This window comes from Malus sylvestris, chromosome 6 (genome assembly GCF_916048215.2).
Source record: "Malus sylvestris chromosome 6, drMalSylv7.2, whole genome shotgun sequence".
Classification (NCBI taxonomy): domain Eukaryota; kingdom Viridiplantae; phylum Streptophyta; class Magnoliopsida; order Rosales; family Rosaceae; genus Malus; species Malus sylvestris.
In genome coordinates, this window is record NC_062265.1 from 16,652,145 (window position 1) to 16,666,004 (window position 13,860).

Below are 13,860 nucleotides of genomic sequence, written 5' to 3' on the forward strand. Positions count from 1 at the left end.
TTTTTCAGAGGTGGTGAAGAAAGAAGAGAGTCGGAATGATCAAGATTAAACAAGTGCAAGAAGGGAGTGTTTACAGGAGGGTGATCAAGTGTGTTGTGGAACAAGATTAACGCCTCTATAAAAAGAAGAAATCGGAGAGGCGCTCCTCAGAGAAGCGTCCTCTCGCAAATCGAAGAGTCGGGGCTCCTTTCTCAAAAGCCGGATTCTTTTCTCAAAAGAGGCGTTTCATTTCTTAAAGGCTAGGCTTGCTCAGAAACCACGAGCCGAACCCCGGATTTCAAAAGATCAATTTGTCCAGACGTGTCGTCACTTGTCACACGTAAATTGCTTTGCGAAATTCTCGGGCAGTTTGTCGAAGCACCAATTCAGAAATCGAAGAGGGAAATTCAACAGTCAAAGACACGCTAGCTTTCTCAAAAGCTGGGCTTCAACCCACGGGCAAATCTTCTTTTCCAGATTTATCCGCACGTGTCACGTGCTACCTCTACAATCGACGTTGCTCAGAGCTCGAAGCGCCGATTCCAGATATCAATGAGGAATCTGCTTTGCGGAAATTACGGGCAGCTTTGTCAGAAAGCGCGTAATTTGTACTATTCATCCATCCACCGGCTGCCGACACTAAGTGAGATAACAGTTCCGGTTGTGAAGACAAGTCCTATAAGTTTCTACCTTCGCCTTCCACAGCAAAAGCACACTCTCTCAGCACACCCTCTCAACACTTCTTCATCTCCGAAAATGCATTCCCAAAGAATCCTCCTAAGTTACTCTGTGTTCCTCATTCCTTGGGATACTTCTGCGAACAACCCATTCAAAGCAAAAGTATTTCATATCATGAAGGTTGAAAGCAAGAGTATCTCATATCATGCTTTCTCCCTGTCCTTTCTCCAGCCAGCACCTGCTCTCGAGTACTCATCATCTTATGTTTCCGCTTCGTCTCTCACGTATAAGGGAAGTGAAGATGATTCCTCGAAGCATGTGGAGACAACGTGCTGATTCATCCTCAACTAAGGACAAGGAGAAAGAGAGCAAGAGGTGGGCACTTGGAAAGATTGAAGAAAGAAACAGACCAACACCTCTCCCTCGTGCCTGCCCGCCATGCAGAGGAAACAAGCAGAGAAGAATGCAGCTTGCGCAATCATCCCAGCGGAAGGAGTCTGAGATGAAGAACAAGAGAAGCTGCCACATCTGCTTGGAGAACAAATAAGGAACTGCAACATTCCCAAAGAGCAAAGCCTTGCAGTACAATAGCATAAAATCATCACTTGCAAGTGAAAAGCTAAGTGTCACCCTGTTCAAGAGGAAAGCTGTGGAAAGTCAACAAGCACGACCAATGATTACTTATTAGTTTTATTCATTATCTTTTATCGTAATTTTCAATTTTTCGTTTGCAATTTTTTTTTTAATTAATTTTCTTGCGTTACTTAACTGAATTATTTCTTTTCTTTGCAGGAACTTTTGGTTCTTTCCACCCTTGAAGTTGATTGCAGAATTTTAGCTTGGGGGTCATCGCTTGATTTTACTGCAAATTAGGGAAGTTTTCAGTCCACTTGTTTTATTTTGTTTCTTATTATTTATTTTATTTTTTATTTTTTTATTTGCATTATAGTGTTTTCTGACATTGGGGACAATGTCAAGTTTAAGTGTGGGGGTAGAAATCTCTAGAATTTCATTTGTTTCTGTGTTGTTGTTTTTTGTTTTCTTAATTAGTTTTGTTTTCTTTAAAAAAAAAAAAATTAAAAAAAAAAAAAATCGGAAAATTTAAAAAAATCCAAAAATATTGTCTTGTTTCCCTTATTGTTTTGAATTAGATTTTTTGTTAGCTTCCCGACCCAATGATATAATTGGATCAAATTTGAACCATGATCATCAAGAACTTAGTTAACATGTGTTTTGTGAAATTCCTAATTCTCTTGTTAGTTTTGTATATGTTTGACCATCTTTGAAAAACCAAATGCACATAGCCTTGTTAATGTGAAACTAAAGTATGAATTAAAGCGTCATATGTGAATTTAGTGACCATATTCATCCTATGTGAGTTTTTGAGCCAATTGAAAGTGTGTGCATTTTTCATACACTCCTATTCTTTCATGTGTGATGAACTTATGTGAGATACATCTCTAGAACTTGCGTAACGATCTTTCGAAATGTTTGTCATTGATTGCATGAACTTGGAAATGATAGAGGCATTAGGTTTACCACTATGGCCCAAATAACCATGTTTCCCAAAGAAAAATGATATCATTAGATTGCCAATTTGAGCCGTGTATTTTGAGCCTTTTATTTCTTATCACCAGATATGTCTACCCTTATACCTGAAACATTTTTCCTTACCCTTTCCAAGCAAGCTAGTGAGCAATGTGAGATTGTCTTATGAGAAATGTTTGTGAAGTACTTTGAAGGTGTTTGGCAAAAGAATAAGTGTGGGGGTATTTCATGTTTGTATTTAAAAATAAAAATAAAATAAAAATAAAATAAAAAAAAAAAAAAGAAAAGAGAAGAAAAGAAAAGTAAAAGAAAGATTGTATACAAAGAAAATAAAAAGTTTTTAAAGTTTCAGTTTAAGGGGGGTGGTTGGAGGTGCGAGAAGAATCGCGGGAAAGCTTGAGTTCTTATAAATCTAAACAAAAGAATTGCTTGCAATGTAGCTTGGAACTTGTGTTTTCCTATTCTTTCGTTTCAATAACCCTATCCCTAAGCCTCATTACATCCAATAAAAGTCCTCTTGATTTAAGTTTTGCAATTATGACTGTGGAGAAGTGATCTTTATGCAAGCTTATGGTAGAACTTTCACATTTGATTCTTTGAGCGAAACACATTAAAACTAAACACATGTGTGATTGAGTGAATATTCAGTGAGAAGGTCGCTAGTTTGCATATGATGATTTTAAAAATAAAAACTTGAAATTGCATTAGCATGGCTATCTCACACACTACACTTCAAGGATGATTTAAAGATTACTGCTAATATTTGAATTAGGAAGATGAACTTGGATTAGTTCCTTGATGCTAGCTATGGTTCTTGATGATTTGTTTTCTTGAATGAAATTCTATGAGGGTCACATAGAGGGAAGCTAATGTTTTTTTTTTCTTGTTACTTCTTGTTCTAGTTTTCTTTGTTTTGCTCGAGGACTAGCAAAAGTTAAGTGTGGGGGTATTTGATCGGATCATATTTATATATATTTTTACTTCGAATTCACTCGTCTTTTCTTAGTTAGTTCCTTATATTTTTGAGCTATTTACGTTATTTTTGTGTTTATAGAATTTGTTATGCAAAGAAAATAAAAATAGCACAAATGAGTTTTAAATAATAAATTCGTCGAAAATTGCTTTAGTCGTTCTCATTCTGTCATGGATTATTGGTAGAATTATGTCACAGCATAAACAAAAAAAAATGGGGAGAGTCGGTCAAAGAGGGAGCAAGAGAGCATCATGATTTATATTTATTTTTACCTCGTTGACTCCCATATTCTTCACTTCTGAAAACAACAGGATGCTGCTTTGCAGCTGGAAAGAAAGGAATCCAAGGTGGAAACGTGAGGAGTGGAAGGCAGAAAATAAAAGGAAATCAGAAGGCAGCTGTAGAAGGGAGAGCGAGGAGAGAGGAGGCGCGGGAGAAGGGAGCTGCCTTTGGGCAGCTCGCAGAGACGCAAGAGACGTGGGCTTCGCAGGGGCAGAAATAAAGAGAGAGGGAAAGGTCAGAGAAGAAGAAGAGAATAGCTGCTTTGCAGCTGGAGGAAAGGGGGGGGGCAGCGCCAGAAAAATAAGAGTGGAGAGAGACTGACAGCGTGAGCATAGAGAGAGTGAGAGGTCAGGAGGGCGTGACTGGAGAGGTAAGGACAGCAGCAGATCTGTCTTTGCAGCTGGTAGGGAGGTCAGCACGCAGGGAGAAAGCTGCCTTTGGGCAGCGTATGTAAGAGAGAGGGCAGCGGGGAAAAACAGAGAGGCAGAGGAGAGCCTCGGCACAAGGAAACAGGGAGCTGCTGTGCAGCGACAGAGGAGGACAGAGAACAGAGAGCAGCTCGCAGGGGTTCAAAGGCACAGACAGAAACACTCTTCTCTCTCGGTTAAATCTTTCCAAAATTATATTTTATTTCTGTTTTAATAATGTGTAATTAAACTTATTTTGGCTAGAGGTTAATTCGAAACCATGAATATATTTGTAATATGAATTGATTACCTTCGGTTGTGATTTCATAAGTTGTGATTTCAATTTACTTATCCGTTCGTATAAAAACTGATTTGTGTATGTTGGTTGAGAGTGCACGCTTAATTTACATGCATGAATTTGATGCTAGAATATAAGTGAATTTCACCTAATCGTTATGAACTTATTTTCACAAGTAGTAAAGGTTGCTAGTCACAATCACGTTAAGTAAATTCTTGGCAAGAGTATCATGCTTTTCATAGTTACGAATGCCTCGTCAATGCTTATAGTTTTCACAAAGTTTAATGATCTTTGATTGTATCACTATTGTGCTTTTCACGTAGGGGACTTTTGAAGAATGTTTTGAATTGTTGTATGCGTTTTTCCGTCCAATTCAATAACTTAAGGAAAACTTGAAGATTAAAAAAGTGCTGTTCACGGTTAATCTGGAGTATTGAGATTTACAATTTATTGAAAGAACAACTGAAAATCAATTTAGGTTGCATATGTGTCATGTGTGGAGAAGAACCCTCTAGCTAGTCCGTCATTTATCCTTTCATTTTAATTTCATGGTTTTGTCAATTCTGTAATTTAATTAAGTTTAATTTACTTTTCATCAAAACCAAACACCCATCCATTATTAAATTATATTATTTATTTAGTTTTCTTTATTGTTAGTCTTTTAATTTAATTTCCATCCATTTCAGTTCCTAGTGTTTAATTTAATTGTTTTCATTATTTTGAGTCATTTTAAGTGTGTTTCGAGTTATTAGAGTTTTTAGCCTAGTTTTGTGTCCTTGAGTCTTGTTTAATATTTTTAAATTAATTTAGAATAGATTAGCAATCCCTCCTAATCCCCGGCCTAGAACGATACCCTACTTACATCTATACTACAATTGTCAAAAAGAGGGTTTAATTTGTGTGTCAAGAAATTTTCACATCATTCATCCATCGCGGGATAACCCTCCCTTCAAACCTTCATAATAGCTCTGCTACCTTGTTCAACCTTGCTGTAGTATCGATTCATCTTTTGTAATCTCTCTCTCTATCCCTCTAAGCTTTCAGACCTTTGACAAAACTACAAGGATAGGAACCTACAAGATGAGCAACCTTACCTGATAAGGTTTAACCTTGCCCGACCTTCTTTGTTTTGTTTTTGTCTTTTCAATATGTTGTATACTTCCAGTTATATGCAAGTTATTTCTAGCAATATGACTATTAAAAGGCTTTCTCAGTACTTGAATCTGATTTGAATATATCGTCAGTGTTCAAACCAGATCCAAGTCCTAAGCCCTCGGGCATGTAAATCTGATCAGTTAAAAGTCCTTGGCCTCAAGGCATAAAAAAGAACCTTATGTGGACTTAACCCATCCACGACAGTCCTTGATAAACGAGAAGTCCGAAGTTACTTGGGGCGCAAGTAATCGACCTACCCTCTAGTTTTCTTTCTATTATATTACGATTACCATAGAACGCTTGAGCATGGAATGGATTCTGATGGGAAGCCTCAAGGCCTACACCTAAGGCCCCACAAAGGCATCCATTTGGATTCATTTCGTTCTGCGATCTAGAGAGTTTGAGTATAAGAACGAACTCTGATGGGAAGCCTCAAGGCCTACACCTAAGGCCCCACAAAGGCACCTATTTGGGTTCATTCTACTTCTTGGAATCGGGTAATCAGAAGTATGATAGTTAGAAAACTCCGGCAATCACAAGAACAAATATGATGTGTTCGAGCACCGGTTTAGTTATTGATGGGAAGCCTCAAGGCCTACACCTAAGGCCCCACAAAGGCACCTGTTATAACTAATACGGTTTCTTGGATACATACATATATACAACTAAAACGCGACACCCATTTTACATCTGCCATGCTGAAGATGGCAATGGCACGCCTGAGCACCTAAAAGTTAACCTTGATTGTGAGCCCCAAGGCCTACACCTAAGGCCCCACAAAGGCACCTCTCAAAGTTAACGTTGTCCTTCTCTTTCAGCCTTGCCCGACGAGCCTTGCCCGAAGAGTCTTGCCCGACGAGACTTGCCCGACAACGCCCGACAACGCCCGACAGTAAAGCAGAAGCCTGACAGCAGCCCTCAACCGGCGCCAACCTCCAGGGGAGCTGTGTGCTCGTCGGCCAGGAAACACCCCCGTTGGAAATTCCTGACGCGAACATAGTTTTGGCACGCCCAGTGGGATATTAAACTTCTTGATCTTGCATGTCCAAAAAGAAAAGCCATCAACTTGGCAAAAAGAATCCGAAGGAAAGTCTTCTACAAATGGCAGATCAATCAGAAAACCCTTCCTCCTCATCAGGACAAGTGGTCCTAGAAAGCCCAACCACATCTGAGAGATCGGAAGGAAAGGGAACTAGTGAAGAACTGTAGGCTACGATGATCCTAGTGCTAAAGAGCATGGAGAGAATCTCCTTGGAAACCAAGGGAGAAGTGAGGAGGCTCTGTACACTAACAGGGAATCTACAGAGAAGACTTGATTTGGAGTTCTCTACTCCAAAAGGGGCGTAAGGAAGTGGGATGAGCCAAGTTATTATGAGAAATGAACCAATCACTCCCTTATTCCCACTATTAGAAGAAGAAAAAGATAGGGGGAAGAAAAAGGTAGTTCCTGAAGGGAGTCAACCGGTGATGGAACCAGTTCTGGAAAATGAGCTTCCCAGCTTCCCATTATTATTATTCAATAATAGGAAGCCAAGCGAGCAAGAGAGAACGAGGTACGGGATGCTAGCTATGATGGGAGAGACTAGCGGAAAGGAGGGCTCCACTACTTCAGATAAACCCCCACCTTATAGGCCACCCCCGTTGGTGAATAAAGGTGGAGGAACTAGTTGGAGGAAGCCCGAACCAAGGAGGGAAGCAAGTGTGAGCAACGACCGGAGCCCAAAAATTGAATCTGCTCTCCTCGGTCATAATGATACTCTAGCCACTCAGCAGCTGAGGGAGGAATTAGCTGAGTTGAGAATGACGGTTGCTCAAAATGCTCAACCAAGAGCTCGCCCAGTGTTCAGGATCACTTACCAAAAGCCTTATCCTGAATATATTGACGAGCTAAATCCATTCCCTCTCAACTTCAAGATGCCCGCATTCCCAACATTCACAGGTGAAGACAGCAGCGTGTCCTCCAGAGACCACATTTTCAAATTCTCCAATCATTATGTGGCATATGAGGACAATCCAAATTACAAATTGAGGTTGTTTGGGAATTCATTGGTAGGGTTAGCATCTCAATGGTACTCTCTATTGCCCCTAACTCTATCACCAACTGGGGGCAAATGGAGATGGCTTTCCACGAACAGTTCTACAGAATAGAGCCAAAATTGACTATCAATGACCTTGTTGAAGTCAAACAATACGATCATGAATCTACTGAGGACTTCATGATGAGGTTCAGGAGAACAAGGATGAGATGCCAATTTCCCGTCAACCAAGCGCAGCTCATATCGATTGCTCAAAGGGCTTTGAAATTACCTTTGAGGAAAAGATTTTATGATGCACAGTTTAATGAGCTGCAAGAATTGGTAATTGCTGCCACGAAGTATGAGAGGCTGTTGCAAGATGAGCAACAAGTGAAACACACTTCCAAAGTTCCTCCTTTCTACAAAAATAAGGCTGCAATTCATCATGTGGAAGTGGGAGAAACCAGGCCAGAGCATGAGGGTGGCCGTGATGAAAAGGACATGGACATGTGTGCCGCTGAGATGACCACACCTTTCAAGCCATTGACGGTAAAGGGGCTAATCCAACCTGTCAAGGATCAGAAGGTTGTAATGAACGATGGTGGTTTTGTCCCCATAAAACCACCCAAGTACCAGAGTTATTCATTCGATCTATCCAAGGCGCCTGAGATCTATGAAGAACTGGTACGGGCGAGAGTAATCTTGCCCAACAATGCCAAAAAAATGCCCAAGCCGGAAGAACTCAGGGGGAAAAAGTATTGTAAGCTACACTATACCTTCAACCATTCCATAGTTAATTGTGTCCAGTTTAGAGATTGGATACAAGATCTTATAGTGAAGGGAAAGTTGTTGCTTGACTCACCCCAAACCAGTATGATGGTGGATACGAACCCGTTCCCCAAGGCTCCTATCAATATGATCAATCTCATTTTAAATGAGCCAGGGTCACCAATGGGTACTGCATAGAAAGGAAGGATCCCAGGTTGTCCCAACACCCTTGCATGAATAAAGGTGCCATGAAGGAGGCCAGGGGATCAAGATCAGGTCCTCAGATTGACGCTAACAAAGGAAGTAGAAGAGAGAAGAAAATAAATAAGGGGGGCAAAGAGTTGCCCAAAGTCAATTCAAACAGTACCAAAGAGCAGAGCAGGAAGCAAATTACATGTTCATTCCAGTAAGAAAAGAGTTACAAATCATCCTATTCTAAAAAATTTACATCTTCACATAGGGTGATTATTTGAGAATGATATGTTTGTATAATGGCAAAAATCCTACTGGGTTCGGCCAAAACAGTATGGTTATTTACAAGTTGAGACTGGGCACGCTCTAACTCCGAGTTTGATTTCTCCACTCCCTCAATTTGGTTTTCAAGGGTATCTAGAAGAGTTGCTTGTTTTGCTTTAAGAGCAACCAATTGTTCCTCCAGCTTTTGGATTTTAGAAGTAACAACTCTGACCCTTTCTTTTGTCTGCAAGCTTTCTTCCATCAACCGATCAACTTGGGCAGAGGTGCTTGATTCTTTCTCCATGAAGTATTTTGCCCTATTAGCCTGTCTGTCCGCTCTCTGGTATTGTTCCCTAAGGGCTCTCAAGTTCTCAAAGAAAGATAGAAAAGAATCATGTTGAGGTTTTGATAGCCGACCGGTTTTGAAAGACTCAGTTATGATCTTCTCAAAATCACAAAGAGCCTTGAGGCTGAAAGAAGCAGTGAAATCCTTCCTTGCCCATTCCTGAAGGACTCGCTGTTGCTCTGAAGAAATGGAGGTAGCTGAAGATTGTTTTGAAGATTTCAACCGTGTCTCAAGCCGTCCAAGTGCTTCGAAAAGTCTGGGCAACTTAGCAGGGTTTGGAGATGCGAAAGGAGGAGGATCCTGCACTGCAGCTTCCTCTAATGAAGGAATGCCTATTGAGGGGGCAATTTCTGCCTGCCCGATCTGCTCAATTCCAGAAGGGGGAATCACAGTACCTCCAGAGGATGAGTGAGGATGGGAGCGCTTTGATTTACGGACCAAATGGGGGGGAAGTTTCTCTTGGAGCTTGCTGCAGAAAGCCAAAAGACCAGGTCAAGACAATTTGAATACAGTTTAAGGCAAAAGAAGATCTGGAGAGATGAAATGAACCTGACTCAGCCCTGGGGTTTCACTAGGAAGATGACTAATTCCTGGTTGGCGGGAAGATTCTTCACCACCAGCAGGAGAGTGAAGAGCTGAACCTGAACCAGTACCAGTGCCCTAGAGGTACCCAGAGATAGCAGTAATTGTCAGTAAATAGAGCATAAGAGAAAGAACAAGAAGAAAATACTCCCATACCTGAGTTTGGTCTTGAGGAGAAGAATGAGGTTTATCAACTGTCGGGCAAGCAAATACCCACGAAATTGCTACCTCTGAAGCTACAGGGATCTCAGGGACTATGGGTTCATTATCTGAAACCACTATTGAAGGGGGTGGCTCATATACCGGAGAAGGCTGTAGAGAACGTGAGTAAAAGTTAGTTGGGAAGCAATGTACAGAAGTTCAATATGGAATATGTGACTCACCAAGTTACTGTCCTCATCCACGAAGTGCAACATAACTCCTGTAGATGGATCGAATTAAGAAGAAGGGGTTGCGTCTAGAGCAGTAAAAGAAGTCATAGACCTCAGAGGAGGGCCATGACAAGGCAAGGAAGCAGATGCTCCAGCTTAAAAATATTCAGACATTAGGTCCAGAAGTTGGAAAGTTATCCAAGAATTAGAAGAGAAGAAAAAGCACCTCTGGAGGGTCGACCTGGGAGGGAGATAGGCTTGTCTCTCGGGCAAATTGTGGATAGACTTCGGGCGGAGAGAGCTTTTCCTTTCTTGCCGCCTAAGTCAAATAATCAGATTTAGAGTTATATGAGAGCAAGAAGAGGCCTAAAGAAAAATATATAAATCATACCTCAAGTTCTCTGAGGGCCGTATTTTGCAGTTCTTCGGCCTTTTTTAGCATTGCAGCTCTCAGTGGTTCCTCCTTAGAAGCAAGGATTTGTCTTTTAGATTCTTGGGGTCCTGTTCGCCGGTAAAGGAGACAATTAGATAAAGGAGAAAGGTAACAGTTTGATGAAGAAAAACAGAAACTCACTTGAGGATTGTTGCTTCTTTCTGCTTGCCTCAGGAACTGGAGCAGATGGGGCTGATGACTTAGGAGGAGCGGTAGTTCTTGCTCTCTTACTTTTTCTAGTAAGAGTTGGTCGTGTGGTTTTGGGTAGAGGTACTGGATCAGGATCTGAAGTCTTTATCACAGCCGCTTTCCTTCGCTTAGGGTGCTTTAATAAGTGCCTCGGGTGTTTCTTCAGCTCCTGAATCCCCAAAGGATTCTGAAACCTCTGCACCCTCCCCAGCTTCTCGTCTCCCAACCTCTGCGGCAGCTCTATGAAGAATTGCAGCATCAGCAGAGTCATCCTCGGATTCAATGACTTCCGATTCAACATCCACTAGAGCTGCAGAATTCAGCAAAAGTAAGGATAAAAGGACTTCAGAAGGGAAACAAAATCAGATTGAAAGAGAAGTACCTATCAGAAGAGACCGATTCTTCTCTTGGATCATCTCCTTCCAATTTTCAAGTTCGCCCGAGCCAGGGTATGACTTAAGTGAAAGTTGGTTGAAAAGGTGATCGTGAGTCTCTTTCAAATCTCCTTCATACTTCTTAATCCATTTGTCTTCCCACCAAGAAGAGAAGAGCGAGGTGCACTCAAAATTGAGAATGATGGACTTTCGGGCCGCTTGACTCATTACGTCAAGACTGCGTCGGGCAACTCGGAATGTCACTTCAGATGGAGTTGGTAACCGGAATGAAGTGCCACAATGGACAGAGTCGAAGAACGGGACAGGAATGGCCTGTCTAAATCCTAACTGCCTGTTGCAAAAGTTAGGATGGTACACTTCCAAGCCTCGGTCATATCTATTGCCCCGAACTCCCGAGGCCAGGTTTCTCGGTTGAATGCAACTAATAAATTTATCCCTGCAAAAGGGGGTAGCATCCTCGCCAGGGGCATCTTGAAAGACTTGGTCAGAAAACCAAGGATATCTTCTCAAGACCGACGCACCCCATTCTAAATCTGATCGAGTCCTACGGACTCTGAAGAAATAAAAGCAGGCAAAGGTGGAATGATCTATGGGGGCAGCTTCAGCCAGGATTCGGGCAGGGGCCACACCCTCCAGGAACTCCAGATTAGCAGCCTGAAATTCCAGAAAGTACCATTGAAGCCAAGTTTGTATCATCCATATAGGTTCATTCAAGTTAGTCTCAAATGGCTCGCCTTGAGTCATTTCGAAAAGAAGATGATAAAGATAGGAAAGGAGGAATGGACCTGTAGCTACGTCATCAAAGTTGTGAAGAGCTTCTACTAAGGGGATCCATTCAGCCCTCACCCCTTTAGATTTGTTGGGGAAGATGTGCTTGTTGAGCCAGTATAAGAGGAAATACATGTGCTCCTGATCTTTATCAACCCGAGGTGAGCCCATCCCAAAATTCTCCTTTACGAAAGGGATGAATCCTTTGAAGGAGGTCCTATAACTCTTGAAAGTTGCAGAGTTATAGTTCAAAGAGAGGAATGCAGCAGATGAACTTGAGCTTCCAGTGGTAGAGGACGGAACCCAGTCTTGAGTGACGTCCACTATCCTGCCTGAGGGCCTTAAGCCGAAAAACTGAGCCATGTCAAGAATGGTGGGAGACATGGGGCCCATACGGAAGTCAAAAGTATTCGTGCCCAAATTCCAGAAAATGAGGGCAGAAACAAGCAGTTTGGGCTTGGGAATAATAGAGGTCTTCGAAAGCATGATTAACTCATAAATACCATTACTCATCCATTTCCTCTTAAAAGTAGGCTCCAAATCATCAATCCATTGAGCCCAGGCAGGATCGTTCATCAGAGGAAAGCCTCGACGATATGATGACCATTTGGAGGAAGAGATGCCCGACTTAGCCGAGTAGGGATTTGGGGAAAACCAGTTATCTCTAGGCATGTTGCTTTCCACCACTGAAGGGACCCGAGAAATCCAAGCGGGACCCAATGATTGTACCCCATACACCTCAAAGAAAAACTCGGAACGCAGACCTGCCCGAGGGCGATGCAGCCCATTGAGTAGACGACGCAGAGTGGCGATTCCTTCGCCAGATTCGTAAGAGGGTTGGGTTTGGCTAGATTCCGCAGTCATTTGAGGAAGTTCGAGAAGGGAATACCAAGGAAGATGACGAGGGCGAAAACTTAGAGAAGGATGTCTTGCTGTGAATACAGGGGATTGAGGAGTTCAACCACAAGGGGTTCGTGGGTTTATAAAGAGCCTTTTTCAATCAATATTGGCGCCTGGAATTCCAGGCTAAATATTAATTGAAGGGGGCACTGTTTGGATCAAAACTTGAACTTTGGGCTAAAGAAAGGAGCTGGCCCGAAAGGAGGCCCAAAGGGAAAGATAGCCAGAGCCCAGTCAAAGCCCAGAAGGTAGAAAAAGCCCTTTTCTGACTTGGTGCAGCTTATGAAGACCACTTGCTTACCTACCCAAAGGCCAAGTGGTGCAGACTGATCAGCTACACAGCCCATAAAACACTTTATGGTGGCATTACATGTAAAATAGCTGATGAGTCATCACCCTCAAAATCGCATTCGGGCAAGGCTGCTGCTACAGAAGGCCAAGCCAAGTTGTCTATATAAGAAGAAAGAAAAGCCAGGAATAGGGACACTCAATCAAACAAACAAATGCAAGCACAAACTTTGCTCAAAGCCAGATTTGCCTTCAAAACGAAGCTGTAGTCAGCCTTCATCCCTCTCGGGACAAGCCTTCATCCCTCGCAGGATAACTCTCCCTTCAAACCTTCGTAATAGCTCTGCTACCTTGTTCAACCTTGCTGTAGTATCGATTCATCTTTTGTAATCTCTCTCTCTATCCCTCTAAGCTTTCAGACCTTTGACAAAACTACAAAGATAGGAACCTACAAGATGAGCAACCTTACCTGATAAGGTTTAACCTTGCCCGACCTTCTTTGTTTTGTTTTTGTCTTTTCAATATGTTGTATACTTCCAGTTATATGCAAGTTATTTCTAGCAATATGACTATTAAAAGGCTTTCTCAGTACTTGAATCCGATTTGAATATATCGTCAGTGTTCAAACCAGATCCAAGTCCTAAGCCCTCGGGCATGTAAATCTGATCAGTTAAAAGTCCTTGGCCTCAAGGCATAAAAAAGAACCTTATGTGGACTTAACCCATCCACGACAGTTCTTGATAAACGAGAAGTCCGAAGTTACTTGGGGTGCAAGTAATCGACCTACCTTCTAGTTTTCTTTCTATTATGTTACGATTACCATAGAACGCTTGAGCATGGAATGGATTCTGATGGGAAGCCTCAAGGCCTACACCTAAGGCCCCACAAAGGCATCCATTTGGATTCATTCCGTTCTACGATCTAGAGAGTTTGAGTATAAGAACGAACTCTGATGGGAAGCCTCAAGGCCTACACCTAAGGCCCCACAAAGGCACCTATTTGGGTTCATTCTACTTCTTGGAATCGGGT

At 42.0% G+C, this 13,860-nt stretch overlaps 2 protein-coding genes across 2 annotated transcripts; both read right to left on the reverse strand.

The window, feature by feature from the left end:
* Nucleotides 1–8,572: 8,572 nt before the first annotated feature.
* Nucleotides 8,573–10,751, reverse strand: LOC126625473 (uncharacterized). The gene is made up of 6 exons (XM_050294561.1): nucleotides 10,433–10,751; nucleotides 10,085–10,177; nucleotides 9,871–9,908; nucleotides 9,644–9,799; nucleotides 9,455–9,565; nucleotides 8,573–9,374 (listed from the first exon to the last, which is right to left on the reverse strand). Exons 1-6 carry the CDS (start codon nucleotides 10,749–10,751, stop codon nucleotides 9,336–9,338), a joined length of 756 nt encoding a protein of 251 aa, XP_050150518.1. The 3' UTR covers nucleotides 8,573–9,335.
* Nucleotides 10,127–11,692, reverse strand: LOC126626841 (uncharacterized). The gene is made up of 2 exons (XM_050296243.1): nucleotides 10,250–11,692; nucleotides 10,127–10,177 (listed from the first exon to the last, which is right to left on the reverse strand). The coding sequence occupies exon 1, from the start codon at nucleotides 11,617–11,619 to the stop codon at nucleotides 10,843–10,845; it is 777 nt and encodes a 258-aa protein (XP_050152200.1). The 5' UTR covers nucleotides 11,620–11,692; the 3' UTR covers nucleotides 10,127–10,177; nucleotides 10,250–10,842.
* Nucleotides 11,693–13,860: the final 2,168 nt, after the last annotated feature.

What these genes read in the sequence shown, in the direction of transcription:
- LOC126625473 (XM_050294561.1), bottom strand. Translation starts at nt 10,751, where the DNA reads ATGACTCTGCTGATGCTGCAATTCTTCATAGAGCTGCCGCAGAGGTTG. An exon ending in CCCAGGTCGACCCTCCAGAG is followed by an intron (nt 9,909 to 10,084) that starts GTGCTTTTTCTT and finishes ATCCATCTACAG; the next exon opens with GAGTTATGTTGCACTTCGTG. An exon ending in TGGATGAGGACAGTAACTTG is followed by an intron (nt 9,800 to 9,870) that starts GTGAGTCACATA and finishes CGTTCTCTACAG; the next exon opens with CCTTCTCCGGTATATGAGCC.
- LOC126626841 (XM_050296243.1), bottom strand. Translation starts at nt 11,619, where the DNA reads ATGACTCAAGGCGAGCCATTTGAGACTAACTTGAATGAACCTATATGG.